General features: G+C 42.8%; 1 protein-coding gene across 3 annotated transcripts in view; it reads right to left on the minus strand.

The window, feature by feature from the left end:
- Nucleotides 1–2,213: 2,213 nt before the first annotated feature.
- ythdc2 (YTH domain containing 2) overlaps nucleotides 2,214–26,841 on the minus strand; it is a 60,992-nt gene continuing 36,364 nt past the window's right edge. For 2 of the 3 annotated variants that reach the window (XM_031879605.1, XM_031879608.1), the window contains 20 exons: nucleotides 26,492–26,627; nucleotides 25,020–25,146; nucleotides 24,744–24,809; nucleotides 24,184–24,362; nucleotides 23,919–24,015; nucleotides 23,519–23,606; nucleotides 23,265–23,345; nucleotides 23,069–23,151; nucleotides 22,853–22,958; nucleotides 22,061–22,180; nucleotides 21,635–21,907; nucleotides 19,141–19,267; nucleotides 18,290–18,489; nucleotides 17,589–17,778; nucleotides 16,149–16,240; nucleotides 13,817–13,936; nucleotides 12,919–13,070; nucleotides 5,755–5,929; nucleotides 3,733–3,942; nucleotides 2,214–3,597 (listed from right to left, as the gene is read on the minus strand). In XM_031879605.1, the coding sequence (XP_031735465.1) occupies nucleotides 3,319–3,597; nucleotides 3,733–3,942; nucleotides 5,755–5,929; nucleotides 12,919–13,070; nucleotides 13,817–13,936; nucleotides 16,149–16,240; nucleotides 17,589–17,778; nucleotides 18,290–18,489; nucleotides 19,141–19,267; nucleotides 21,635–21,907; nucleotides 22,061–22,180; nucleotides 22,853–22,958; nucleotides 23,069–23,151; nucleotides 23,265–23,345; nucleotides 23,519–23,606; nucleotides 23,919–24,015; nucleotides 24,184–24,362; nucleotides 24,744–24,809; nucleotides 25,020–25,146; nucleotides 26,492–26,627 (2,901 nt within the window). In that variant the 3' untranslated portion in view covers nucleotides 2,214–3,318. The remainder of the gene's footprint in view (nucleotides 3,598–3,732; nucleotides 3,943–5,754; nucleotides 5,930–12,918; nucleotides 13,071–13,816; nucleotides 13,937–16,148; nucleotides 16,241–17,588; nucleotides 17,779–18,289; nucleotides 18,490–19,140; nucleotides 19,268–21,634; nucleotides 21,908–22,060; nucleotides 22,181–22,852; nucleotides 22,959–23,068; nucleotides 23,152–23,264; nucleotides 23,346–23,518; nucleotides 23,607–23,918; nucleotides 24,016–24,183; nucleotides 24,363–24,743; nucleotides 24,810–25,019; nucleotides 25,147–26,491; nucleotides 26,628–26,841) is intronic. The other variant, XM_031879606.1, reaches the window with a different exon arrangement.

Genomic DNA, 26,841 nt, shown 5'->3' on the forward strand with positions numbered 1-26,841 from the left:
ACAGTGAAAAATTTAAAGGGGTCTGAATACTTTCCGTACCCACTGTACATTCGAGCTGATTGATCAATTCATTGTTTAGGTCAATTATCAAGCAAACACACCAAAAGTGAAATGTTTCCCTATTTTAACTCATTTGAAATGAAATATCTCCGTCTCAGTCAGTCGGTTGGATGAAACTTCAGCTTCATCTTTGACATCCCCATTTTCTGTTCGTCATTGAAAAGTGATCAATCGTAAAAAATAAAATAACTGATAGATTATTCATAAGTCAAAAGATCATTAGTCACAGCCCAAATATACAACAGCAACAGCGCAACGAAACCAGGAAATCATGTGATTGTCTGGATGGAGCAGAGGGTCTTTCTCATGTCATGATTTATTTTGTGCCTCCTCGACTCCTCGCTCCTCCGGAAATCCATCTCGAGGATCGAGGAAGCTTGCCAAAGGAGCTGAGGAAACACCGGTATATCCTCTCTGAGGAAGTGTTTTCGGCACCCGTGATGGATAAAAGAGTCCCGACACACAGCTGAATAATCTGGAACCAGGACAGGACTCTACACGCATCCGTTCCTGTTGTTTTCATAAGTTCTACTTATTTAAGATGATCCGACTTTCTGCCGTTCAGTTTGTGCAGCACCTCGTAAGGCTCGGTTTTACCCACAGTCCTTCATGATATTACTTATGTTTTTATAATGCATGTAGGCTGCACCTACGTCAACTGGTAGAACCCTGACATGATGTTTACAAGTGACATCAAATGATGTCATTAAGAACATTTCTGTACTTTAGCTACAAATATGGAAATCTAAGACTCATTTACCACAAAAATACCAACAACTGTCTTTGTGCTGCCTCATTTGAATGCACCTGCCACCTCTCTGTTCCTCTCTACCTGTGCACCAAAATACCTCACGGACCAGCAAAGATACTGTCACGGAGTTAGAGGCTTACTTAGAAAATACCAACCGTTGCTCCAACACAAGTACAGAGCCCTTTGACTGTGTTGAGTAGGTGTATGTCACCAACACATGACATGTAGCAAAATGGATTTTGATAAGACCAGTCCAGTAAAGACAGTTGACAGTGAATGAAGTGTTTTCAGTGTCACACACATAAGAAAGCATTGCTGATACGTCCTTGAGGAAGGTGACTTCCTGGTAGTGGCCAGGGACCCAGCATTGACCTCTTAAGAAGTACTGATCAATCAAATCAGTCGGGTGACTTCCAGCAACAGGCTGATATGAGGAAGCAGAGGGTAGCAACACGTAGCGGGGTGATGGCCAGGGACCCAGAGTGAATCCTCCTAGGAATAGCGAGCATGCAACAGGTCATTCAGACCCGACATGTGCACTCCAAGAGACAGTTGAGAAGATGGGACATTTAATCTATAAATGAGGCATGGAAATGTTTGTGCGAGTAGGAAGAAGGTAGTACGTCAAGACAGCAGCAACGATTCATAGCCTTGTCTGAGAATGAAGGAGGCAGTGCAGGAAGGCTACAGACAGCCAGGACGTGGGCACTACTGTGCTGCAGAAGGAGCTCTGATCCAGACTGGCAACTTCAAGGAAAGCAGAAGGTCTTAGAAAAACAAGACGAAAAAAGGACGAGCAAGGGCAGCTTTTTATAAAGATCTGTGTAAATTTGCTAAGGGATTATTTAGTAAGTAGACAAGGGACACTGTAAAAGGGCCCACTTTCGAATTAACACTCTCCACTCTCCAATGAACACTCTCCACTCCCACTCCAGGTGACCGTCCCTACCACAGCACATGCTGCTGTGGACAACAAGTTAAGAAAAAAAGCACAGCCCTACCACAGCAGCAACTTGTTGTCTTTGCGTCTCTATTAAAGGAGCGCTTGTGGCATTTGACAGAACACACTCCTCAACATTGGGGAAGGAAGCGTTGGGATTGGATTCATTTGTGGGGAGTGGACTTTGAGAGCATCTCTGCTCACGGCCGACCACCCAGCCAGGCCTTCTGGACCAAACGCTAGTGAAGGCAGAGTCGAGAGAGAGGAGAGTCGAGATGGAAACTAAGCTAACCCAGCTAGGATCTGAGGCTAATTCACCACCCAATTGGCTCCTGTCTCGTGTTTGGTCACAGGAAAACTCAGGCTAACCAGCAGCAGGAGGTCGGTGACTATTGAGCCCACATCTTCACAGAGACCTGGATCCATCGTTCATCCAGGATCAAGCTGCACTTGACAGGTGGACATCAGGACAGAGAGCAGGACTCTGGTGGACCAGAGGAGGAGGACTCTGTGTCTACATCATGATGCTTGGAGCTGAAACAGTCAGAGTTGATGGTTAGTTGAACACCAACGTAAAGAGGGCTAGGCCAGAGAAATCAAGGACTATTTCAATTGTGAGGGATATATCATGAAGACGAGGAGCCAATCCCTACAGCAGCCGGCAGTGAGACGTTTAGGTAGGTGGTGAGATGCAGGAGCACATCCAGGGTCGAGACATGGCATCAAGGGTATGGAGATGTTCGGCCCTCCAGGACTGTGGTGCCTGCAGCTGGTCTGCTGCGTGTTGATGATGTACTTATTTCAAAGGAGAGAATGATTAGCTGCTTCATTAGACTGTGGGTGCTATCTCTTTCTATACCAGAGGCTGGTAAAGGAAAACAGCTCAAAGTTCCTCAGGAGCTAGCCTCCACTAACCCCAGCCCAGATCCTGTGCTCAGAAACATTTTGAGGACCTGACATAACCATGAGAGGTGAGGTGTTAAACCCAGCCACATGCAATGCTCAAAAATAAACTCATATTCCATTTTCCCTCTCATGGGAACAAAAAAGAAAAAAAAAGAAAACAGGAATTGACTGCAATAAATGAGGAGCAATTGTGAAAGAGATAATATATGGATGTGGCTGAGCACCCTGCTCCATCCACTATGGGACAAGGTATTAAAGTGTGTGGAGGATCCCCTTGTTCTCCTGTATTTCAGTTATGATTTAGTCTTCAGAATTATTTCTGTTGACTGTGTTCTCTGCTGGGAGCAGGATGCCACTGGGAGGCCTCACATGATTCACGTTGGCACAGCGTAACAGCTTGGATCATGTAGTGAAACAGCCTCTATGAAATAGCATAACTAGGTTCAGCTCAAAGAGCAGTACACTCAGTGATCAAGCAGGACCTCCTTCAGCCCTCTCACCAGTCCTAACAGCTACTGCCACCAGGTCGACGCTAGTAAGACCTGTAAAAATATCTACAAACAACCTGGAATTCCTTCTGTAATCATCACCCTGAACAAATGCAAATGGCTCTGACCAGTTTATACTGTTCTTGTCAAGCTTAGTTTTGACAGTTTCAGTCCTATTCTACATATGCGTGTGTGATGTTAAATATGCATTGTTGGTTGGGTCTGTCACTTTTTGACTTGTATCTAGACCAGCAGCACCGTCCTCTCACCTGTCCGTCCCTGCTGATCTGGACCTTCTTGTTGTCATTCCACGGGTTGAGGATGTGCTGGGAGCACTGGAAGGGAAGACTCTCCTTGTGGATCCACTCAACACTGAAAACCCCTCCGAGTCCCATGGAGCCCCAGTCCTGGCAGCTCTCCTGACTGATGACTGATGTCATGCAGGCGTAGCCCTGTGAAAAAGACAAAATGCAGCACTTCTGTTTTTCTTTTAAAGATCCATATTGATAGTGGGGTTAAGATTCTGGCACACGTCTGAGCTCTATTAATAGAAACTGAAGTGCATGCAGCATTGGTCAGAGTGTTACCTGGAAGTGTCCAGAGCCCTGAACAGAGAAGATGAGGATGATAGTCTTCTTCTCCAGGAAGGCCTTGGTGAGTTTGGTCTCATTGCTTAGTGTGGTGGACCAGATACCTTTCTGCTGAGAAATGTCTATGTTCCTCACATTGCTGCTCTTCATGATGAAGTACCGCACTGAAGAGAAGACCAGCTGGGGGGACGGTGGCTTTGAGGTCTGCTAGAGGAAAACCACAGCATAGTTCACTCGACAAAGAACGATCTATTGATGAGCCAGTAAGTAGTACAATGAAACATGTCCATCCAAACACTGAAGGCTCTCGGGGTGACATGAGATGCTCTACAGAGGATTCACCACAACATCGTCACAAGATTTTGGCCGTGGCCTCGGAGACCTCCTCTGGCTGCTTCAGCTGTCCACAAACTGCTGACAAAGTGGTTCATGAAGTGGTGAGTTCAGGATGTTCCAGGATGATGCTCACTTTAAGGGGACAAGCAGTTGGGATTGTTTACTAAGCCCAAAACAAACTGCCGGATTTTTTCAGTTTAGGGAGACACTGATCATGTTGATAATGCTGCAATTAAGCAGATTTAAATAAAATGCACTAAAAGCCATCTTAAGCTGAGCTACTGAATAAATGGTGAAGTGAAAGCTACAGAATTTGAAGTACAGGTTGAACTGTTATTCTGCTGGGGAGAACCTTGTAGCAGCAGACAAACCCTCACTAAAGGGGAACTCCACTGGTCTCATACCAGCATGTGTTTCCATTTGGTGGGGGGTATCGTTCTACTGAGGGGCGGTAGAGCAGATCGTCAAGCAGAGGATCGGCGGTTCGATCCCCAGCTCCTCTAGTCCATGTCGATGTGTCCTTGGGCAAGTCACTTAACCCCAAATTGCTCCCGAGTGCTGTGCCATCAGTGTATGAATGGGTGAATGACATGTAGTGTTAAAGTGCTTTGAAAGGCAAATATGGTACAGTCTGTATTGACTCCAGAGGTAGCAGTATGAAGTCTGATAATGACTCCTGTAAATAGAGTCAGTGTTGGGTCTGAAGACTACAAGTTTGAAAATAAAAGTTAGACCTCTGCAGCCAGCTCCTCATCCCTGCTTGCTTCAAACTGTCCATCATGAGGCCGGCATTGTTACACAAGAGAATTGATAAATAAACGCAGTTCTCTTTTAAAGCCCCCAGTAAATTCTAGTAGTAGTTTGAAAGAAGACTGTCTTCGCCACAACACTTTGCCCCCCAAGAATTCCAGCAACACTGGGAAGTAGAAGGTGCCCTCAGTACAGTAGAGTGCAGATCTCAGTCAGGTGTCTCTCCCTCTCCCCTCCCAAACAGGAAGAGTCCAAACTCACTCAGGTGGCCCTCCCGGCTCCCTTACAGTCAAGATGGCAGGGAAGATAACAAAAAGAGGGATTTATTCTTCTCCTATTGTACCTAACGTCCGGTATGGATTTAGTCTGCAGATGCTCCGCTTCCAAATGGAACCAAACTTTCTTATGGATGTTAGTGAGCCCCGACGAAAGCCAAGATGTGGCCCGCAACAGACTAGGTAAGGCTTGTTTGATATCAAGCCTGACCGATATCAAGAAATGCAAAACACTTGTGGCTCCTTGTGGCTGGTTAAGAGGAATGAGGAGTCAGCAGTCCAAAAAATAGTCCATCAAATATATGTGAATTACTACAACCATGAAAGGTCCTTGAGCATACTATCATAAATGAGCTTTAGGGTGATGGGTCCAGTGGTATGCCATGGACGGACAGACAGACAACTGGACAACCAAAAAAACAGACAGACAGACAGCTGAATACATAATCTCCCCACAGGCTTATGCCTGGTGGAAGTGGTGAAGCTCTAAAAACAACAGACTGCAACAGTTGTCACCTTTCACACAAAAACACATGCATCAATACGATTTGTCAGATGTTATTAACACACAAAGATTATACACAGAGAGGATTTAAAATGTCACAAAGGAGCAAAGGAAAATGGGGAGGATCAACAATGCTCAACAGACAGTGGATACCTTTCCTGAGGAGGAAGGACAGGGGCTGTAAGAGGGACTGTCCAGGGTCACAGAGCAGGAGGAGCTGCTGGAGGAGTGAGGCTCATCAGAGAGCTGCTTGATGGGCAGTGAGGCCTCCTCTCTGTGCTGGCCTTTCCCCTGTAGAAGGCTCCTACAGGCTGGCATCCTACGAGACCTGATAGGAAGTGGTAATATAGAGCAGTAGTGTGAGCATGAAGTGAAACGTTAAAATATAACATGAATGATTATTATCAAACACCAGTGTGGGAGTTTATTAAGTTAAACCGCAGAGAGAACCAGGCCTTAAAATGAAACAGGCTTATATTAGTGAGCAGCCTTTAGTTGTGATTTCTACGGTTTTATATTGTAGATGTGTTCTCATATGTAGATGTCTTCCCGTTTTGTGGTCTGATAAATTCCAATTGGCTTTTATAGTGTTTTTTCCAGGCAGCCTCCCTCAATGAAACTCCCACCCTCACATCTGAAAACATGGAAGTCCTGGAGTGGGTGTTCCTTGTTATGTACCGAGTTAACCAGTGCGCATCAGTGTTGCCAACTTGGCGACTTTCCAAACCCTCATGGCGACTTTTTTTGTTAAAAGCTACTAGCGACAAATCTAGCTACTTTTTCTGGTGTTGTTGGAGACTTTTCTGGTGTTTTGACTCTGACGTGAAAGCACGCGGGAGCTGCCGTGAACAAGCAGCGGGAGCTGCCGTGAGCCCCTCCGCCGCCCCAAAGGACTCAAAGGCAGTTAGTCGCGCAGCAGTCCCAGCTGCAGAAAGGAGACCCACAGTCTCCGTGTCCAGACTGCAAATGAATCGCGCATGCGCAAAGCCGCCGCTGTTCCCGCCTCTCCCCTACAGCGCTCATTACAATTATGCAAATTAGGCGATGACATCATTTAGCGACTTCTAGCGACTTTTAGGACAGCTACTTATAGCTACTTTCCTTACTGAGGAGTTGGCAACACTGGTGCGCATGTGTGTAACGCTTTCGGTTCTAGAGGAACGGAAGACGTGTAGCCATTGTTGCTGATGTCGTGCATATGTTTTAAGTAAAGTCTTAAACATGTACAGTTGATGTAGTTATTAGGCTCGTTCGACTTGAGCCAGGCGTGCGCAGAATCGATGCATGCTGGGTAGATTTGCGTCCGACTTGCTCCGACGTCATGAAAACATGCGTAACGATGATCTCACGTGAGCGAGGCGGCCGCAGATTTTAGAGCCAGGCGCTGCAGTTGCTCTCCACTGACTGCGTGACCCCAGGGCATGATGGGAAACTTCTTGCTGTCTTCGGATCAAAGAGCCGATTGGCTCTTAGATTTTCTTTATTGGAAAAGGTGGGCGACCGTGGCTCACTTTGTTAAGAGGGTTGTCTGGTGACTACAAGGTTGGTTGTTCGAACCATGGCCTTTGACGTGTCGCATGTCAAAGACAGCCCACTGCTCCCCATATTTAGGGATGGGTCAAATGCAGAGACAAATTTATCCTTAATTAACAGGATAAATAGTATAAAAAAATATAAATCCTAATTTTCTGTCTAATTGGAATACTTAACGCTAGATTGTTGGCTTAATCTAGTCTCCATCTAGTCTCATTTTGTGCAATAACAATAATAATATATAAGGTTATTTATTTAGCATCTGTAAATAAAGATATTTATTGAGAAAGCCTACATCCTACTTGATGTCAACATGTTTTCAGTCAGAGCACTGGAATGTGTCCATCGATTAATGATTGTGAAGCATCACAAAACGTATTAATAGAAAAGCACAATTGTCACTGACGGAAACTTGCAGCGCTGCTTTTCCTCCGTGTGTAGCCTGTTTATGTAGCTGTGATGTTTGGACAGTTGGTTCAGTTTTTAAATTTCTTAAATTTACGGTGGTATGATTTAGAAATGACGCCATCTTCACATATATTTATTTATATAAATGTTTAAATAAATATGACATCCAAGAACTAAAATATGCCCAATCTTATATCCTCAATTATAATAATAACATAGTTAAATATATGAAAAGACATCCAAACTTAAAGACCAGCAATTTTGGGGTTAAGTGTCTTGCTCAAGGACACATCGACATGTTCCTAGTGGAGCCGGGGATCGAACCGCCGCTCCTCTGATTGAAGACTGACTGAACAGTTCCCTCTGTTATTAGAAAGCATAATAATGGAAAATGTAAATTTTGTGGAGAAGAAGAAACCGTGGACCATGTTTTATTGTCCTGTCAGAGGTACGAGTCGGAGAGAGAAGTTTTGAAAAAAGGTCTAAGAGTGATTGAGAGGAAAGCTTTAGTGACAAATGTTGGAAACTTTTTCTGGAATATTTAGAGTCAACAACACTAATGAATAGAATTTGAGAAAGAAATGTGTGTGTGTGTGTGTGTGTGTATGTATACACACACACCCACACCCACCCACCCACACAATTAGAATATCATCAAAAAGTTGATTTATTTCACTAATTCCATTCAAAAAGTGAAACTTGTCTATTATATTCATTCATTACACACAGACTGATATATTTCAAATGTTTATTTCTTTTAATTTTGATGATTATAACTGACAACTAAGGAAAATCCCAAATTCAGTCTGTGTGAACATCAGAGATGAGAGTAACCCAGATGAACATGAGCTCCAGAATGATGATGACATTCTCACTGTGACAGAAAACATAAAAGAAAAACCAAAAGTTCTGTTCAAACTACACAAGCAATTTGGACACGCCTCTGTTGACAGACTGAAGAAACTACTGGCCTGCTCAGGTAATGCTGATGATGAATGCAACACAATCCTTAAGGACATTGTAAAAAACTGTGAGACGTGCATCAGATATAGCAAACCAAATCCAAAGCCTGCGGTGGGTTTGCCCATGGCCTCAACCTACAATGAAACTGTAGCTGTGGATTTGCATGAGCTAGAGCCGGGAGTGTGGTATCTGCATGCAATTGACCACTTCACACGCTTCAGTGCAGGATGACGGCAAAGACCTCTATGTACAACGTGCATGGCTACAGTGTCCCTACCAGCTGGTATTTGGACAAAACCCAAATCTGTCTTCAGTTCTCACTAACAAGCTGCCAGCTCTGGAAGGTACTAATATGAGTACTTGGATAGCCCAGCATATCACAACATTACATGCTGCAAGGAGAGCATTTACAAAAGATGAGTGCTCTGAAAGGATCCAAAGAGCCCTTCGTAAACAACTGCGGCCCATTGATGACAGATACGAAACAGGGGACAAAGTCTACTACAAACGGGTGGATTGTACAGAATGGAAAGGTTCAGGTGTGGTCATCGGCCAAGATGGTGCGGTGATATTTGTGAGGCATGGAGGCACTTACGTTCGTGTACATCACTCCAGGCTTCGAAAAGTAGATAGCCCACAAGCAGTGCTGGGAGAAAGGGACATTCAGCAGGAAGGGACTGAACATCATACCAGACCTTACCAGAACCTGGCTTTAATGGGAATAACTATGACACTGAAAATGAAAGTGAGGAAGAGACGCCTACAAATGGTGAGGAGAACAGTGAACCCCCTCACACACAGCCAGAAGGAGATAGCCATGGTCAATCGGACGCATCACAGAACAACTCAACCACAACTTGTGAAGGCCTTAGTCTGAAAACTGGACAGGTAGTTACATACACAGATAGGAAAAATCCTTAGCAGGGCAGGAAAAGCCACTGGAACATACAAATACTGGTATAATTTGGAGTACATTGAGCCTGAGGACATTTCTGGCACTACTAGTTCTGTTGACAGGACACGGGTCGGCAACCTTTACTATCCAAAGAGCCAGTTTGCCCTATTTTCCACCAAATAAAATTTGTCTGTAACCGCAAAAGCTATCTGATATCACAGCTTATAAAGTTTTGTATATAGTTATATTATTTATTTAAACAAAAACTATAGTTTGTTGTATTTATGAAATTATAAAACAAGAATAAAGACAATTCTTGACATTTATTGCTATTTTACCTGTTAAAACTATATCAAACTCTTATGAAGAGGAGAGTTTGCTGCAGCAGTTGAGAAATCGCTCTTTGTCGCTCATCTCCAGCTTGATACTTTTCAGCATGCTGTGTGTTTGTTCTGGAAGTGTCTTTCAACATTACATTTTTTGCACATTTCAAGCATACAGGTAAGTCAGCATCGTTGGCAGTGAAAGCAAATGAATACGTCCACGCAGAATTAAACTGTTTTCCCTCCGTGACTTTTTTCTTTTTTGGGATTTATCCATCGATAGTTCAGGCGATATTCGATTTCGGGCGTTTAAGTCTGGACGGAGATCATTTAGAAAACGATGCTGAAACGCTGTGTGAACGGAGATCGTTTCAAACGAAAACGTATTAGTGTGGATGTAGACTCAGGGAGCCGCAACAGAGGGACTGAAGAGCCACAGGTTGCCGACACCCGACTTAGGACGAGTACACAATCTTCAAGTGGTCCCATCTGAGCATGTCGAGTTATGTGCTAGCTATCCTGAAGAAGACATACTTATTGTGAATGATGATGCCTTCATGTCTGCCAAACACAGTGAACTCAGCAACTGGAAAAAGAATGATGTGTTTGAAGAGGTGAAAGATGAAGGCCAGAAATGCATCTCTACGAGGTGGGTGTGCACATTCAAGGAGACACTTGATGGTGTTGTACCTAAAGCTAGATTAGTTGCAAGAGACTTTGAAGAAATGAACACTCAGGAGCTCCCTAAAGACTCACCTACATGTGCCTCGGAGTCTCTAAAAATGATTATGTCAGTGATATGTCAAAAGAAATGGCAGCTAAACTCTATGGACATTAAAGCAGCCTTTTTACAAGGCAAAGAGTTAACCCGAAATGTCTATATTTGTCCCCCCCAAGAAGCTCAGAGCAAAGGAATTCTATGGAAGTTAAAAAAGTGTGTTTATGGCCTAGCAGATGCTTCTCTGTATTGGTACAACAGAGTGAAAGACACTATGCAGCAATTGGGAGCTACTGTGTCACAAGTTGACCCAGCAGTGTTCTACCGGCTGGATGACTCCTACAATGTGAAGGGACTCCTTGCTTGTCACGTGGATGATTTCATCTGGGGTGGTTCAGAAACATTTTCCACAACAGTCATCCCTCACTTGAAAGTTGCTTTTCAAGTTGGACGTGAAGAGCACAACAGCTTCAGCTGCAATGGAATGGAGGTTCACTCTTTAGAGGATGAGATACAAGTGCAACAAAGTATCTACATAAAGAATCTACAACCCATTACTGTGGACCCCAACAGAGCCACACAGCGAGAGGCTCCTCTGACACTGAAACTGACATGTTAAATTCAAAGATTGGCCAAATATTGTGGGTAGCAAGGTATAGTAGACCCGACAATGTGTGACATATCCAACCTAGCATCAAGTGCAAACATGCTACTGTTCAGACTCTGCAAACAAACTTGTCAGGAAACTGAAATCAGAAGAGGTGACCTTTCAGCACTTGGGAAAAGACAGCTCGCTGAAACTAGTGGTGTTCAGTGATTCCTCGATGGGAAATCTTCCAGACGGAGGCACTCAAGGCGGACACCTGGTCATGCTTACGGGAGAGAATGGAAGATTTTCACCCATATGCTGGCAGTCAAAGAGGATCAGGAGAGTTGTTTGAAGCACCTTAGCAGGAGAGACTTTGGCACTTGCAGATGGCATTGACAGTGCAGTCTTTTTGGCTACACTCTACTCAGAACTTACCACAGGTGATTGCACACGGAACGATTTGCCCATTGTGTGTGTAACGGACAATCACTCTCTTCTTGATGCTGTCAAGTCCACCAAAACAGTCACTGAAAAGAGACTCTGTCTCGAAATCAGCAGCGTCAAGGAGCTCGTCCACTCTGGGACCATCCAGCAGATCATATGGCCAGCCTCCAAGGAACAGCTCGCTGACTGCTTGACTAAGAAGGGGACATCTGCACTTGTTCTGCTGAGGGCTCTCAGCGAAGGTGTATGGCAACTTAAAGGCTAAACGAGCTAATCAACAAAATCCTTACTACCCTCAAACTCCAGTCATTAAAGTTGCAATTTTAAACCTGTGTTTATACGTTTAAGGTTCTAAAAAACAAATATTTGTTTTTGTGACTATGTTTTTCTTAAAAGAGAAAGGGGAGTTTGTTAAGTACTGTGTGTAACGCTTTTGGTTCTAGAGGAACGGAAGACGTGTAGCCATTGTTGTTGATGTCATGCATAAGTTTTAAGTAAAGTCTTAAACATGTACAGTCGTCGCTGGAGTTATCGAATTAACATTCCTGGCCCACCTCAGACCTCATGTGAGGCTCAGTGTCTGAACAGGTAGTGTAGCTCCTTTTCTCCTCACCCCTGACTTTCAACTCTGAGTCCCATCATCTGCAGAACTGTTCAGACCGCCCAGCAGTTGTGCATCAGCTATGGGCAAAGGAGGAATATGGAGACATGACGGACCGCTATGTGGAGTGGTAAAGGAAGGAATGTGATGAGGTGCAGATCGGAGGAGACTGAGACAGCAGGAGTATAGAGACCTCAGGCCTTTATTATAAAAAGGAAAAGGGACGTGGGCATGATGTGACTGTGATGCAGGTGGATGCAAAGAAGTACGACAGGCTGCTTTTTCAGCTTGGATTTCTAGGGTAACCAGGGGGCGTGCTCTAGATGGAGCTCAGAAACAGAACTCCCTTGTTCTCTTTGCTTGGATTCCAGACAGCGAAAACGGCCTCCCCAAAATATAAGTGCAGAGGATGTTCTGGACGAGGAAACATTTGACAGTGGTTTGGCTGACTCAGATATTCGGCCATATATATTGGAGCCAGAGCATACAGCCAAAGAAATGCAGTGGAGAGAGGACGAGGCTGCGGCTGCATTAGCCAAGCAAGAGGATGTGGCCTGCAGGGACCCTCCAGGCGCCACAAGTTTGCCTGCAATGCATCCTGGTACATGTAGGCACTGCTGGCACGGCTCCTTGAGCAGGAGAACTCTGCTTTCTGTGTCAATAAAGCGGCACTGCAGAATTGCTTCAGAATGTGACAGTATAACCAAACGCTGAATGAGAAAGCAGAGAGGATTGCTTTTATCTGTCTTTTTACAGCCCTGCCAGGGAGGACAGTCTCATGTCAATATCTTTAAGCACCACAATACATCACACTGCAATCATCCATCCATCCATCAATCATACTTGTCATTGCTGGTGTTGGTGGGAAGTTGGGGGCTGTTCTTGGAGCTCTCCACTGAAGCCTGGGGCCAATCCTCTGATGACATGGGCCGGGGCCGCTGGCCAATCCCTGTGGGCTGCTGCAGGCCTGCCGCTTGTTCCTCTGCCGCGAGCACCTGAGGAACATCATGGTAAATGGATTGTACTTGTATCGTCTTTTGATCACTCAAATCGCTTTTTACACTACATATCATTCATCCATTCATACACTGATGGCACAGTCTTCGGGAGCAAGTTGGGGTGAAGTGTCTTGCCCAAGAACACATCGACATGGGGATCTAACTGCAGGTCTTCTGATTGAGGGACGACCCGCTCTATCTTCTGAGCCACAGTCGCCCCATCAGTTTGAGTTCCAGTCATTTACCTGCACCCTGGTGTCCATATTGCAAACTATACTGCCAAAGGCATTCTATCCACATATCAGTCATTTTAACAAACAGATGGAGATCCAGACACCCCACCTCATGAATGAAGTGCACACATTAACATACATGTCAAGTCCGAACATGATCTATCCATCTTTACTCTTGTGGATGGTGAAAAGATAGACCGACTGTCAACCGTCAAACAAGGTAATAATATGAGAGACTTGCAAAGGGCACAGAGATCAGAGTTTGAGTCGGGGTCCAACAGTGTAGTTATGGAATGGAGCCACAGTTCACATGCATCCTCAGTCAGGAAAACACAACTAATGCAATGACTATAGTACAACTGTACACAGCCATAGTATTCTAAAAAGAAGAGGATGATGACAACTTGTCTGAGGCTGCTCATGCGATATTTGACACTTACATACACTAGCATTGCTCTACGTTGGTGTCGTTAAGTGAAAGTACGAGGAAGAAAAGAGAATGTGACATACAGAAACCAGGGTTTGGATGACGGCCTCGTCTTGTTGAGACCAAGGCTTTGAAGGACAACGGATCCTCTTGATGAACAAATTTTGCCACTTCTGCCTCAGGTCAAACACCAGTCCTGCAGCCTGAAAACATGATACGTAACATGAGATTAAATGGTATGTAAAAAGATTCAGTACAAAATGTCAAGGAGGCGGGGCGGAAACAAACAAGAGCAACAGTGTAGACCTAACAAAAGAGAAACCTTTATCTACGTATATCGCCTACTTTCTCCAAAGTATTGGAGGGAATTGTTTCTAGCAGACGTAGTGATGTCCCATTACAACATCTCAAAGTAAAGCATTAAATATGGGGTGTCCTCATACTGTATATTAAGGATTTTGGTTCTCTAGCATTCTACATTAAGTATAATTTGCTGACGATACAAATATTTTGATCTCACACAAATGAAATGATCTGAAAAATAATCTAAATGAGGAACTAATTAAGGTGGATCCATGGCTTAAAATGCAGTAAATCATTCTTAAATAGAAGCAATGCAAGCTTCACTGTATTTTGCTCAAAGTGATCTTGAACATGTTCGTAACAAAATAAATGGTCAGGTTATTGAGAGAGATTCCAGGGGTACACAAGGATGTTTTTTTAAAGTGTTTCCAGGTTCATATTGATGAACTGGCAAAAACACTGTCCAAATACATTGGCTTGTTTTTAAAGTTAAGGCTTTTTCTTCCATTTAGAGCACTTGTAACCTTATAGAAGTCTTTATTCAAGCCTTATATATATCACTGTAATGTTATATGGAGCAACATGTTTCACAACACCTGTATAATCTAAAGTGTTATATACGTATACGCTCAACAACAGACTGACTCATATCAAAATACTTTCCCTCACATACATATAAGACTAGGAGGAAGTATTTTATAAAGGGTAAAACACTTCAGTGTGGTTGGCAGAGGTTCACAAGGTATGGAATGCTTTAAAAAGAGCTTCAGGCAGCAGTTGCTACAAACATATGTTAACGCTTGAATACACTGACTTTAGTGTGTTATTGAATTGCCATCTATCATCCTGTTTTACATATATTTAGTGTTTGCAGTTATGTTAAGTTGAGGATCTGGTAGCAGATATCGCCACTAGTCGGCGCTGTTCAGGCAGCTGGAGGTTTCAGGGTTAAGAAAGTTTGAGGAGAAGTGGGTTTGGGTTTGTCTGGTTCGGTGTTGGGACTTCTCTTAAGTTGTGAGGAAAACCCAGAACGAGTTGGACCGATTTATTCCTCATCACACACCCACGTCACTTACATCATCTCCACTTGCCATATGTCTGTATTCAATGTATCGTACCTTTGTAACCAATGTCTGAACTGATGTAATTAAGGTTTTGAGACCATTTAGCAGTGAGGGTGAGGCTAGTTAGATTATATTTGGGTGTTTGGCTAGTCTTATGTGTGTTGTAAGTTCAGAGTGTTATGTTTTCAAAATTTTTATTGATTTGGATGATCACAAGTTATAAAGTAACTACTCCTAAATGTTGGGACAAAGACAGCAAACATACAGTATGCCTTCCTTTCGGGAACACGCAGTAGACATTGGTTAGCCCACTAATTCTGTAGTCAAATTATAAAATATGTTAATATTTGAAAAACATTTCTTTATTGTAAAAAGCATGATTGTTCAAGTTTCTACAGAAAAATCGAGACAATATTAAAATGTGACACCTAAATTCTTAGATGCAGAGGGTTGCAGCTGAACCAGGAGCCTCTCAGCTCGAGGACAGCAAACCTCCAAGAAGAAAGTGGGACTGGAGCATGCTGATGATTTGAAGCCTTTAATAGTCCAATGATGTGACCCCAATGTGAAATCCTTCATAAAGTGCAGCAGCACGCATGCCGTCTACAAGCTGAAACGTCCCTGTGTCAAGTATTGAAACGTTGGTCTGTTTGCACAATTAAAGGCTGCAAATCAATTAGTCTGCTCCAGGCCCTTTTTACGGATGACTGATAGATTACAGCTTCCAGAGACTGAACAGACGCTTGAGGCAGATCAGAGATGCCATCGCCAACTGCTACTGATAAGCAGAGTCAAATAGGCTGAGACTTAGTCTCAACCTGTCAAGAACCATCCTGTCTGTAAAGGGAGGCTGAGCTAACCCAAAACTTTTCCATTTCCTAATGTCAGGGATCCTGTCATGAACATATTTACATTTACAGCTTTGTAATATTTACTAAGCCAAAAAGTTTTGGACCACTAACATAGAACACACTACAAATGTTGTCGTATGAGGAAAGTCGCATCAAAATTCATAAACTAGGAAAAGGTGGAAAGGTCGGTGTCTCACCTCTTTGTCCAATTGAAAGATGAGCCAGTCATCTATCCTCATCTCAGCTAGGTCCTCTGTCTCACTGTCACTGAGGTCAACCGGAGGACTGTCTGAAAGAAGGAGCAGGGAGACAAAGACTGAATGTGAACAGGAAGGCTTCTGAATCAACCTCCATCATTAAACACTCAGGAGAGAGTGCCATGACATTTCAAACATTAAATGTCTTCAAACGTTATTTTAATAATGGTCAAGACATGAGAAATTTGGGAAGGGCATGTCTCCTTTCCATTGGCCTCAGAGAATAGTGAAAGAAATCCCATTGTTACGGGAGGAAGCAATGTTTGGGGGACTGAAGGGAAGCACGACCCCTCTACATCTCTCTGGGAGAGACTGTATCTGGATAGTGTTGGGATGACTTGGTTTACACCCAATTCAGTTATCAGAGTATGCTTAGCCCCCTGGAAAGCTTATCAAAATCAGCTATATTGGCCAAGTGTGTGTCTGAATGAGCCCTGATAACTTTGTCTTGTAGAAAGTCTCTTTACTAATAAATTAACAGGCTGGCATGAACTTTAGTAAAGCTCTTCTTCAGACTTCACCATAGAAACAGAAGGTTAGTGAAGGGTTAGCACTGTTGGAACATCAGATGAGCTAACTACAGTTTAAACCTCCTCACTCAATATTTACAGTTCAATAATTAAACTAATTTAACATCAACTTTAACAGGATTCTCCTGTCATGTGACACTGAGGAACTCCACTGGATGGAAGTTTGAGTTGTTTCACTCTTCTTTTGGGGGAAAACTATTTCAAATGTAAATAAAACATTTGGCGTCTAAATTATACAGTTTTTTTTTTTTAAATCTCAGTTAAAATAGTAATTTTTAAAGGAAATAAGAAAACACCAATATATCAGGTGACCACAAACTTTTGAACGGCTGTGCCGATTCAGGAGGAAAAGTGCAGATTTTGTCCTGGTCATGGAAGAGTGGAACAGCTTCACTTCTGGAGAAGTCGTGAGAGTTTGCTCATCGTCAGCCTGCATGTGGTTTGTGGACTTAGAGAAGGCTTGTGTCCACGTCCCTCAGGGTACTTTATTGGGGATGCTGGGGCTGACTCTATAAGTCATCATTGGTCTGTGTCCTCCTTTTTGGTAGGAAGTTAAGCATGTTGTCAACCAGTGTTTGGTTCAACCAGGGCTGTGCCTCGTCACCCATTAGTTTGTGGACAGAATCTCAATGTAGAGCTTAGGACAGAAAGCTTTTTGCCAAATATTCACAGTGCACACTGGCCCGCAGTGTTAAGGTGACATCAGGAACCATGCTGATTTCATGGCAATCTGACTAATAGTCAAAATATCTTGCTGTGGAAAACAGCTTTGAACAGACAGACAGAGATCACCATACTTAAATAAATATTCATGAAGAACAAAGTCCTGAGATTTGAATTGTTTGTTTACCAGTAGCTGTCTGTGCAGCAGGTTCCTGCAGGGCAGAGCTGGGTAGTTTGGCACACCCTCCAAATATAGCCACAGTGATGGCAGTGATGATGGAGCAACAGCGGACACTGGCCATCCTGTGGCCTCGGCACATCTCGTCATAGATGAACCAGTCTGTGGGAAGGGCCTGGGCCAATTTAGCTGGGCTGTTCTAAACAAACAAACAAACACACACACACACACACACACACACACACACACACACACACACCTAAAACCTTTTGTCTGTTAATCTGTCTGTCGGTGCTGTGTATAGGGGCTGCAGAGAAAATCCACTTCATCCAATGTGCATGAAAGTAAAGAAAATATGCACCAAGCCATAGTTGCAGGGGATCCATGTGTACATGCAGTTCCCTCCTCTGTGGCTCACTAACTGTGTGGCTTCAGAGGACAAACCTACATGGATTTGACTCTTTTAAAAAGCTAGAAACCAAAATGCTTAAAGGGTTATATCCATGTCCTTTCTTTCTCTACAGAATTTTTTGACAAGATATGTGTTCATAATGTGTGTAATAACTAGGCATGGATTCTGCAGGTCTTGTAAAGCTCCGACACCTCTGGACAGCGCTCAGTGGATAGAAAGGAGAGTTAAGATCCTTCTAGTGATGAGACCACAATGTAAAGACAGGATTACATATTAATGAAATCATTTTTTCCCCTACCTCCTTGAACTGGCTCAGGATAGATGTGGGATGAAAGTGGACCTTCTTCTCCCGGTTACAGGAGAGCAGGGAGGTCTCCTGGTTGATATTGACCAGGTTTGGATACATGCCAGCCATCAGAGCTGCCTTCACCACGGCCCAGTTCTCAGAGTTCCGATTCACATCCCGGATGTTACTGCTCCCACGGACTCGCACGAAACCTGGGAAAAAACAGGCCGCTTTAAATCCAGTCTTCATTTATGCATGCGACAAAAACTACTTCAATAACAAATGTGTTTTCTTCCTTCAAAGTCAGACTTCCATGTTTGTACTTTTATATGTCGGGACATATTTACTGGGAGTAGGGGCCACAATTCTCCAATCGATTCAAACTTCCGATTTAAATGTCACAATGTGTTTTGGATCTATGCCATCGTTAGACTATGGGGTCTTGCTTCATAAAGATCAACAGATCATTGGTTTTATTTCCTGACAACTGTCATTTTCTTCTTTAAAATGAGAGGCTACGTGGTTTCAAGGGTGCATGTTTTAGGAACGTACCACACTAACGCCATGTGCTGACATTTAAATGATGTATTTAATATACGATAACAATAACTTATTTCACCAGCAAACTGGGAAAAACTGTTAAACAACAAAAATAAGATGGCAGGAGGGTTTACAACAGCTTGAGTTTACGAGGTGAACCTGAATGCACCATGAAGTCTCTGTCTCCGCCACATGCTTTACTGTACAAAGCGATCTAGACACACAATGGATGTTAAGTGGATAACAGGCAGTCTGGTGATGGCGGGTCAAACCACACACCTGGTTGGTGTGGAATATAAAATGAAAATGAAAGTGGAACGGACCAATGGCTCGGAGCTGTCCCAGCAGCTGTGTCCTCATGCCGAGTATCATGTCCATGGTGGCCTGGGACAGGAAGTTCTTCTCACAGAAGGATCTCTCCCAGCCTTCACTGCGGGCCTTCTGCCATGCCTGACACCACACAGGACAAACATGAACTCCATTCAGCTGGGGAATATCACTTTATATGTGCATCATGATTAATTGTCACACATTACTTGATAACAATACTCTGACTAATAATGCGACCATTATGTCACATTTTGTGACCATTTTTGGAGACAGTGCTCCTACATTTCATAACTAGGAGTACCAGTGTGAGTTGTTGATATTTCCCCGATTTTTTTCTTCTTCTTTAAATCATCATATATCGACAGACAGACAGACAGACACAGAGAGAGCGAGAGAGAGAGATCCACACTCAGGTTTGCAGTGGTGCTACATTCATTCATTGGATACTTTAAAATTAAAACAATTCTGATTCATCAACAGTGCACAGATTTATTTGGTGAATGGGGGACTGTAGGGCCGTCACAAGCAATCCCAAAACAATTACTGGGTCGTAACTGCCCCCAGACAGAGTGCACCCGAGAGATGCTGAAGTTATACTTTGCAGAGCTCACAGCGATCTGTCCAATATCCAACTCTTCCATTGTTTGTTTTCCAGCCATGGAGTTGTGTTGTGCCAAACTTATGTGTAACTATTGAATCACACCTATCAAATAAACCAAAGAGCGCCTAACAAAGGATTGGAAAACCGTAGTCTAAATCAAAAAGAAAGTAACATCTCAGCTCAGCACAATTACAATAGCCCACTTTTATAGGACATTCCCGAAAGACTTGACCGCACAATTTATTATTTGGTGTTCATGTTCAAAAAAGCACAATTTCACAAAATTTCTTCTGTTAATATTGTATTACAAAGTCAGGGTCATAATACAGTTAAGATGGAAACAAATCTGGGTGTGTTGCGTTACATGTCGATTAAGTGGTGCGACAAAATGTTGTTCTGGTGCTCCTAACATTTTCAGTAAGGCCGTAGTGGAAACAGTGAGTCGGGAGCCCTGTTTTGTTTTCTCCGTTTTGATTTCTTTGTCCAAAATACTATATGACCAGTTGAAAAAAAAATATATATATATTCTGCTTAAAAAGAGGTGAGAATAAAGTATGTGATATTGATGATGAATGACTGAATGTCTATGCTATATTGTAGCTTACAGCCTATTGTTTCAACTTCATTCTCTCCACCAGAAGGATCATGCAATCGGTTGCGTGAGTGAGTGTGTGAGTGACTGTTAACCTCTGTATCTGTCCACTAATCTCTCATTCTGCTGCAGCAAACTGCATCATATTCTGAGGGTGTAGTTATGGCTGCATGTTCAAGGACCTCTAGCGGTTAATGTGATTCACACTTTCACAGAAAAAGTTTTATACTGCCACTGACTGCCTGCTGCTCATCACTCACTACTTTTAAAGGCCCCCGTCTGGTAGGGGCCACTAGTGATGACACAGCTGAGAGCATCTACACCCCCCAGTAGCTGCTGATAATAAAGGACAAGAGTTTGCAGTGTGTTTGGCTAACAGCTAACAGAACTACCAGCACAAACAACGCTGTACTTCTCCAACACCAGCTGGCAGAGATCTGCACTATATACCGCACCGCTAGATATGACTAAATCCTACACACTGGTCCTTTAAGTGGGAAAAAAAGTGGCAAACTAGGGTTGGGCGATATGATATGTACCGTGTGACAGTAAAAATGAGTCTAACAGTAGATATTTGGCAATACCACTTCAACCGCAGTAGCTATTCTCCCGTGATACAAATGTGTGTGATTTTTGTATTGCAATGACTAAAGTCAGGCTGGTATTTATGTACGTCTGTTAATTTTAGAAATCTGTTACAATTGAAATTATTATTCTCAAGAAATTTAAAAGCTTCAATTTTGAAAGTATTTTGGTTTTACTGTTTTGACTGTTTTTAACTCAAGCTTTGTCTCATGTGAGTCAGTTGTTTTTGTTTGTATGGAAGTTCTAAATACGGTAAAAGTAGAAATTAATCAAATGTGATGAAGTACATTATGATTATTTTAAACCATTTCTTAATTGAATTTACAGAACAACTACTGTATCGTCATCTAAAATGACATATACGGTGATAGAAGATCTTGACCATATCGCCCATCCCCCCTGTCTCAAACAGTGTAAAAGGCCCAGATATCCAGCAGCAGTTATCCAATTGCCCATCTTGTTTTGAAAAAAGCAGCCTGATAATGGGTAGATAACAAGTTGCTGCTCCCTCTAAACCACAGCAATAATGCATGAGCAGTTTAACTAAACAATAATCAGGCATTCAGGCATGCTGTATTTTCAATTCATAGAGACCTGAGGAGGTAAAACTAGAATGTATTTCAAAGGAGAAAAAAAGATAAGATTACAAGAAGCATCCCTTTACATCTCCCCTCAAATCAAGGGCTTCCCATATTCATCCCCCACCTACCTGGAAGGCTCTCAGCAGGGCCATGTGGTCGCTGAAGGAGGTGGAGGTGAAACATTTGCGGTTGTGTAGTGCAGCTCTTCTCTGAGATCCCTGAGCGGGAAGGATGAAAGGGTCTCGGTAGGCCAGTGTACAGGCAATGGTTAGAATGGGGTCCAGACACTTGAGCACCACAGCGCACAGCACCATCTTGCCCAAGTGGGGATCCACGGGGAGATCAGCCAGGTGGTAGCCCAGATCAGTCAGGTCTTCATACTGGTCCATAGCATCTATTGTCTGCAGAGAACGGTACTATGTAGTGGTGCCAACTCCATGACCTTTTTTTTTTTGACTGCAATACTGAATGTGGATGTGTAGGCTTGTATGTGCTTGAGTAGTTGCTTGTGTCAGAGATCAGGAATAATTGAGGTACATAGTAATATTTGTTACCTTTAGCATCTGCACAGCGTTCCTGATGGCATGTGCAGCAGGAGGCTGTGGAGCTTTGGACAAGAACTCAGCTACTGGACAGGAGGAGGGGGCCAGCAGTTTGGTCTGCAGACACAGTTCCTTACACACACACAACATATTATCACTATTACAGCCCATTACTAAGGCTACTGCATTCTAAGTAGGTCTCTGTTGGTGCTCATCAAGATCTACTTAATTCTATTACAATCCTCCAATAATAACAAAGAAAATACCAAACTTTGCCATGTTAAGCCCAGAGGAGAAACTGTCAGTTGGTGAAGGGACAGCTGCTCCTCTGGCAGCTGAATATGTATCTGCCTGCCACAGCCTGAGAAACACAGTCACTAATAGATCCACAAAATTAAGTAACTCTATTAAACTGTATAATATATTTCATGTAATATATTGGACTGTATCAGTATAACCTGCATATGAATCCTGTGTATTTAATATGCAATATGTGTATTCTGTAAAATGCTTTCGCAACATATTTTTGTTCAGGCGAATAAAGCTAAATTGAATTGAAAACATATAAATAATCGAGGCAGTGAATGTAATAGAATGATAATAATAATAAGCAGTTAATGATGAACACTAAGCAGAGCATTCATTTTGTGGAAAAACTGAGTGTAAATCTTAAAACGCTTGCTGTGAAGAATGTCTTGAAAGCAAGTACGTCCACACGTAACAGGCTATGGAGGGTGTGTGTGGGTGGGTGTGTGTGTGTGTGTGTGTGTGTGTGTGTGTGTGTGTGTGTGTGTGTGTTGCTACCTGCAGTGGCATCCGCAGCAGCTGTGGAACCTGGAATTCCAGCATGTTGTTGAACCTAAGTCGACTGAAGAGGCGGAAGCAAATCCCTGGTCTGCAGCGGCCGGCTCTGTGGACAGGTCACACATTCAGTAGATTCTTTAACACCGACATTAAGAGCAGACATTGAGTGTATATGAGGTCAGATATAAGATCAAGAGTGTAGACATTGTTGGTTACCTTCCCTTCCTTTGCAAAGCGCTGGCTTTCGAGATCCAAACCGTCTTTAACATGGAGACATGACTGAGGGTATCAAAGGACTTCTACAACAGGAAAAACATTTAGGAGTTCATTACCAACCGCCAAGTGTGAACTTTTATTTGTTGTTAGACCTCATTTTACTCTTGTTTTGTAAATCCAATTCCAGTGAGTGTACCTCTTTGACCTTTCCTGAATCAATGACGAAGATCACATCGCTGATAGTGATGCTGGTCTCAGCAATGTTTGTAGAAAGAATCTGAAAGGAAAAAAACATTTTTAAATGTTATTCTTTCGTCTGATAGTGAGTTAGTATTCTACAAATTTCCTGTAAAGTTCCATACGAAAGGCAAACCCTACTGGTCACCAGCTACTAGTCATAGTGTAGACAGGATGCAGCTTTGGGTGTCCTGAGTGACACCAGTGACTCACTATTTTCCTGATACCAGGTGGAGTGTTCTTCATGGCTCTCTTCTGATCCAGAGTCTGCATGTCTGAATGTAGAGTGAACACCTGGTACCTGAGAGAGGACACACCTCCGTCAAAGACACACTACATAATATGCTGCTGTGCTATACTATGCTCAACACAATCAACTCAACACATGGCAATAAGGCCCAGATTAATCCAGGACCAAGTCTACATCTATACGTACAATATTTTGTTGATCATATATTTTAAGAATCCTGTATTTATCTGAATATTACAATACCATTAAGAACATCTTTAACTTATGACTTCAAGTCAACATATCTTAAAAACGTAGAATACTATAGATGTTGCATGATGTTCAAATGTCTTACATTCTTCTTATGGAAAGTATATGTTTCACCTTTCAGAGTGGGTGGAGAATCTCTTATCGTCATATATGATGCGGTGCCGGAGTGTCACAATCTCATCATATCCAGGAAGAAAAATCAAGACAGCACCTAAAGACCAACAGATAAAAGCACAGAATGTAATAATCCTGAAATATCATCCGTGTTCCCTGAATCTGCTTGTGATTAATAGTCACGTTCATCAGTCAATGGTTTGACTCGGTAGTGAGAATCATACAGTAAACAGCTATGTTGTTCAAATGAAGTGCTGAGGCTCACCATCACTGGTGGTGGAGCAGATGTTGTGCAGCAGATCCATGATGAGGTCCAGGTCCACCCGCTCATCGTCAAAGCTGTGGTGGTACAGCTTGAGCAGCTCCTGCTCTTCAGGGCTCAGCTCTGCACTGCCACACTGCATCAGAGTGGACTCATCCAGGCTGCTCACCTCTCCCAGAGGACTGCACAGTACGCATTTATAAAACCTTCTCAAACTGTATTTCAATTGAGACAAGCCTTTACTTTATGTGTAGCTTCTTTAGGGACTGTGCAAAAATGATTGGGGGCAGATGGGCTGACCATTGCACATTTCATGGAGATTCATTTCCATATAGCCACAAATGCCACTGCAGTAAAGGGAAAATCAGCTATTCCAAATGTATGTTTAATATATTGAGAATGATGCATTTTTACACTGAACATTCCAGAAACTCTTTCTGAAACACCAAATAAATGCTATTAACACTGCCTCTCTTTAGCAAAAAAAAGAAACCGATTACTCCTTTTCCCCTTTTTAGAAGAGTTAGATTAGTTTTGCACATCGTGGTCAACATTACACTCACATGGAAGATTTGAGTAGATCCATAGCATCTGTCTGCTGGAAGTGTTTGGCAAAGTCTAAGGCTGTCCTGAAATGAGATGAACACTGACACTCAATGCATTGGAGGAATATTAAAACAATACAATGTGGTATGTACAGTACATGTACTCCTGGCTCCTTCATGTCCATGGACAATGAGAGGAACACTAATAACAATGGTCCTGACTCACAGTAAACATCACGTCATTTAACATAGCGGCCTAACATCAGCTGGGTAACAACATGGTGGACGTCCTACCAGCCATTGGATGCCTTCATGTTGATGTCTGCCCCCATGCTGAGCAGCTGCTCCATCTGTGTGAGGAACCCTTGAGCTGCTGCCACCATCAGAGCAGAGGCCCCTGTGTCACTGTGCCTGTAGTCCACTAGGTAAAGAAAACAATACGAGCCTTCATATATCCATTCATTTTACACTACACTCAGGACAGCACAGGGCCAGCACTTCAATATTATCAGCACAACATTTTGGGAAAACACTTTTTTGCAGAGTCTGATGTAGGGCTGCACAATTAATCGAATTTTAATCTCGATCACGATTTTGGCTGCCACAATTAAATGATCATGATCGTCTGCGATATTGACGTTTAAAATGCGTGCTCTGCTACATATCAAATCAAGCGCTTCCTCAACTAACAGTCAGCCGACCACCAGGGGGAGAACGAGATGGGAGGTGTCATGCGCGCACCCTGCAGCGGCAGCCTCAAAAAAAGTTCTGTCTGCAGTCGACACCGGTATTAGTAGAAGAGTAGCGAGACAGACAACAGAACAGAGAGCAGACAGTCATTTATATTTTGCTTCAGGTGAATAACAACCGTATAAGTTATATTTTGATGCAAAGACGTGTACATTAGCTGGAATGTAGCACAACATGGAAGTGAAAGCAATGCTCTGTTGATTTCATTTTGGGTAAAAAGTGTTGATACTATTTTAGTTATATTTTCCTTCTACGAGATGCACTGTGATAGGACCAGTCTGATGCAAAGATTTGTACATTAGCCAGAATGTGGCACAACAATGGAAGTGGAAGCAGTGTTCTTGTTCATTTAAACGTGAAAGTGCAATAAAAAGATGTCCCTAAAATTAATGAATAATCGTGATCTCAATATTGATCAAAATAATCGTGATTATGATTTTGGCCATAATCGTGCAGCCCTAGTCTGATGTTTTGTGCTGAGAGATAGAGGAGAAGATCAATACCATTATCATGTCTGTGAGGTAAATATGAAGCCGGAACCAGGAGACGGATTAGCCTAGCTTAGCATAAAGACTGGAAGCAGGAGGAAACAGCTAGCCAAAATTCTGAAATACACACACTAATACCTCAACAAGTTGCGTTGGGGAGTTATTCGCTGCCAGCAGTTATGGGCAATAAAAGTAAGCTTATCTTGATATATCTATAGTATATCATAATGTAGATGTTTCTGGAAATTCAAACTATTGATGGATATAAAAAAACAAAAAACAGACAGGAATGTCTAATCCAGTGAATTATATACCTGACAAATAAAAGTACATGATATGAGGGGTGTAAGAAATCACAGATGTGTATCACATGGATATACATCATCCACAGGAATTTGTATCTCCATAGTACCATGTGCAAAATGATTACCATTCTAATAGCATTTAAATGGCACATTTACAAAATTGCAAAATGCATGAGTGATTTCAGAAAGGTGAGAGAGCAGAGATCAGCTCTGAGAGTCGTACCGTTTACACTTTCATAGAGGATGAGTTTGAAGAGCTGAATAAAAGCATCCTGGTCTTCATTGAGGAAAATGTTGGAAATGCATGAGTCCATCTCCTTCAGCAGCCACGGCTCCAGCTGTTCTGTGTCATTCTCAGCCTGCAACACAAAATAGTACACTGACTCAACCGGGTACCAAGCATCAACAGTCAGGTTTCACACAACACACCCACACTCAACATAACTTGTTTGGATGAAACACTTACCAGATAGAGAGATGTTAATGTTGCAGGCCTTAATAATGAAAAACAAAAAAAAGCCTTCTTAGCCACCTAGCCTGCTGACAAGCTCATCAGACACTGGCCTGCGGCGC

This window comes from Anarrhichthys ocellatus, unplaced genomic scaffold, assembly GCF_004355925.1.
Source record: "Anarrhichthys ocellatus isolate YVR2014 unplaced genomic scaffold, GSC_Weel_1.0 scaffold324, whole genome shotgun sequence".
NCBI lineage: Eukaryota > Metazoa > Chordata > Actinopteri > Perciformes > Anarhichadidae > Anarrhichthys > Anarrhichthys ocellatus.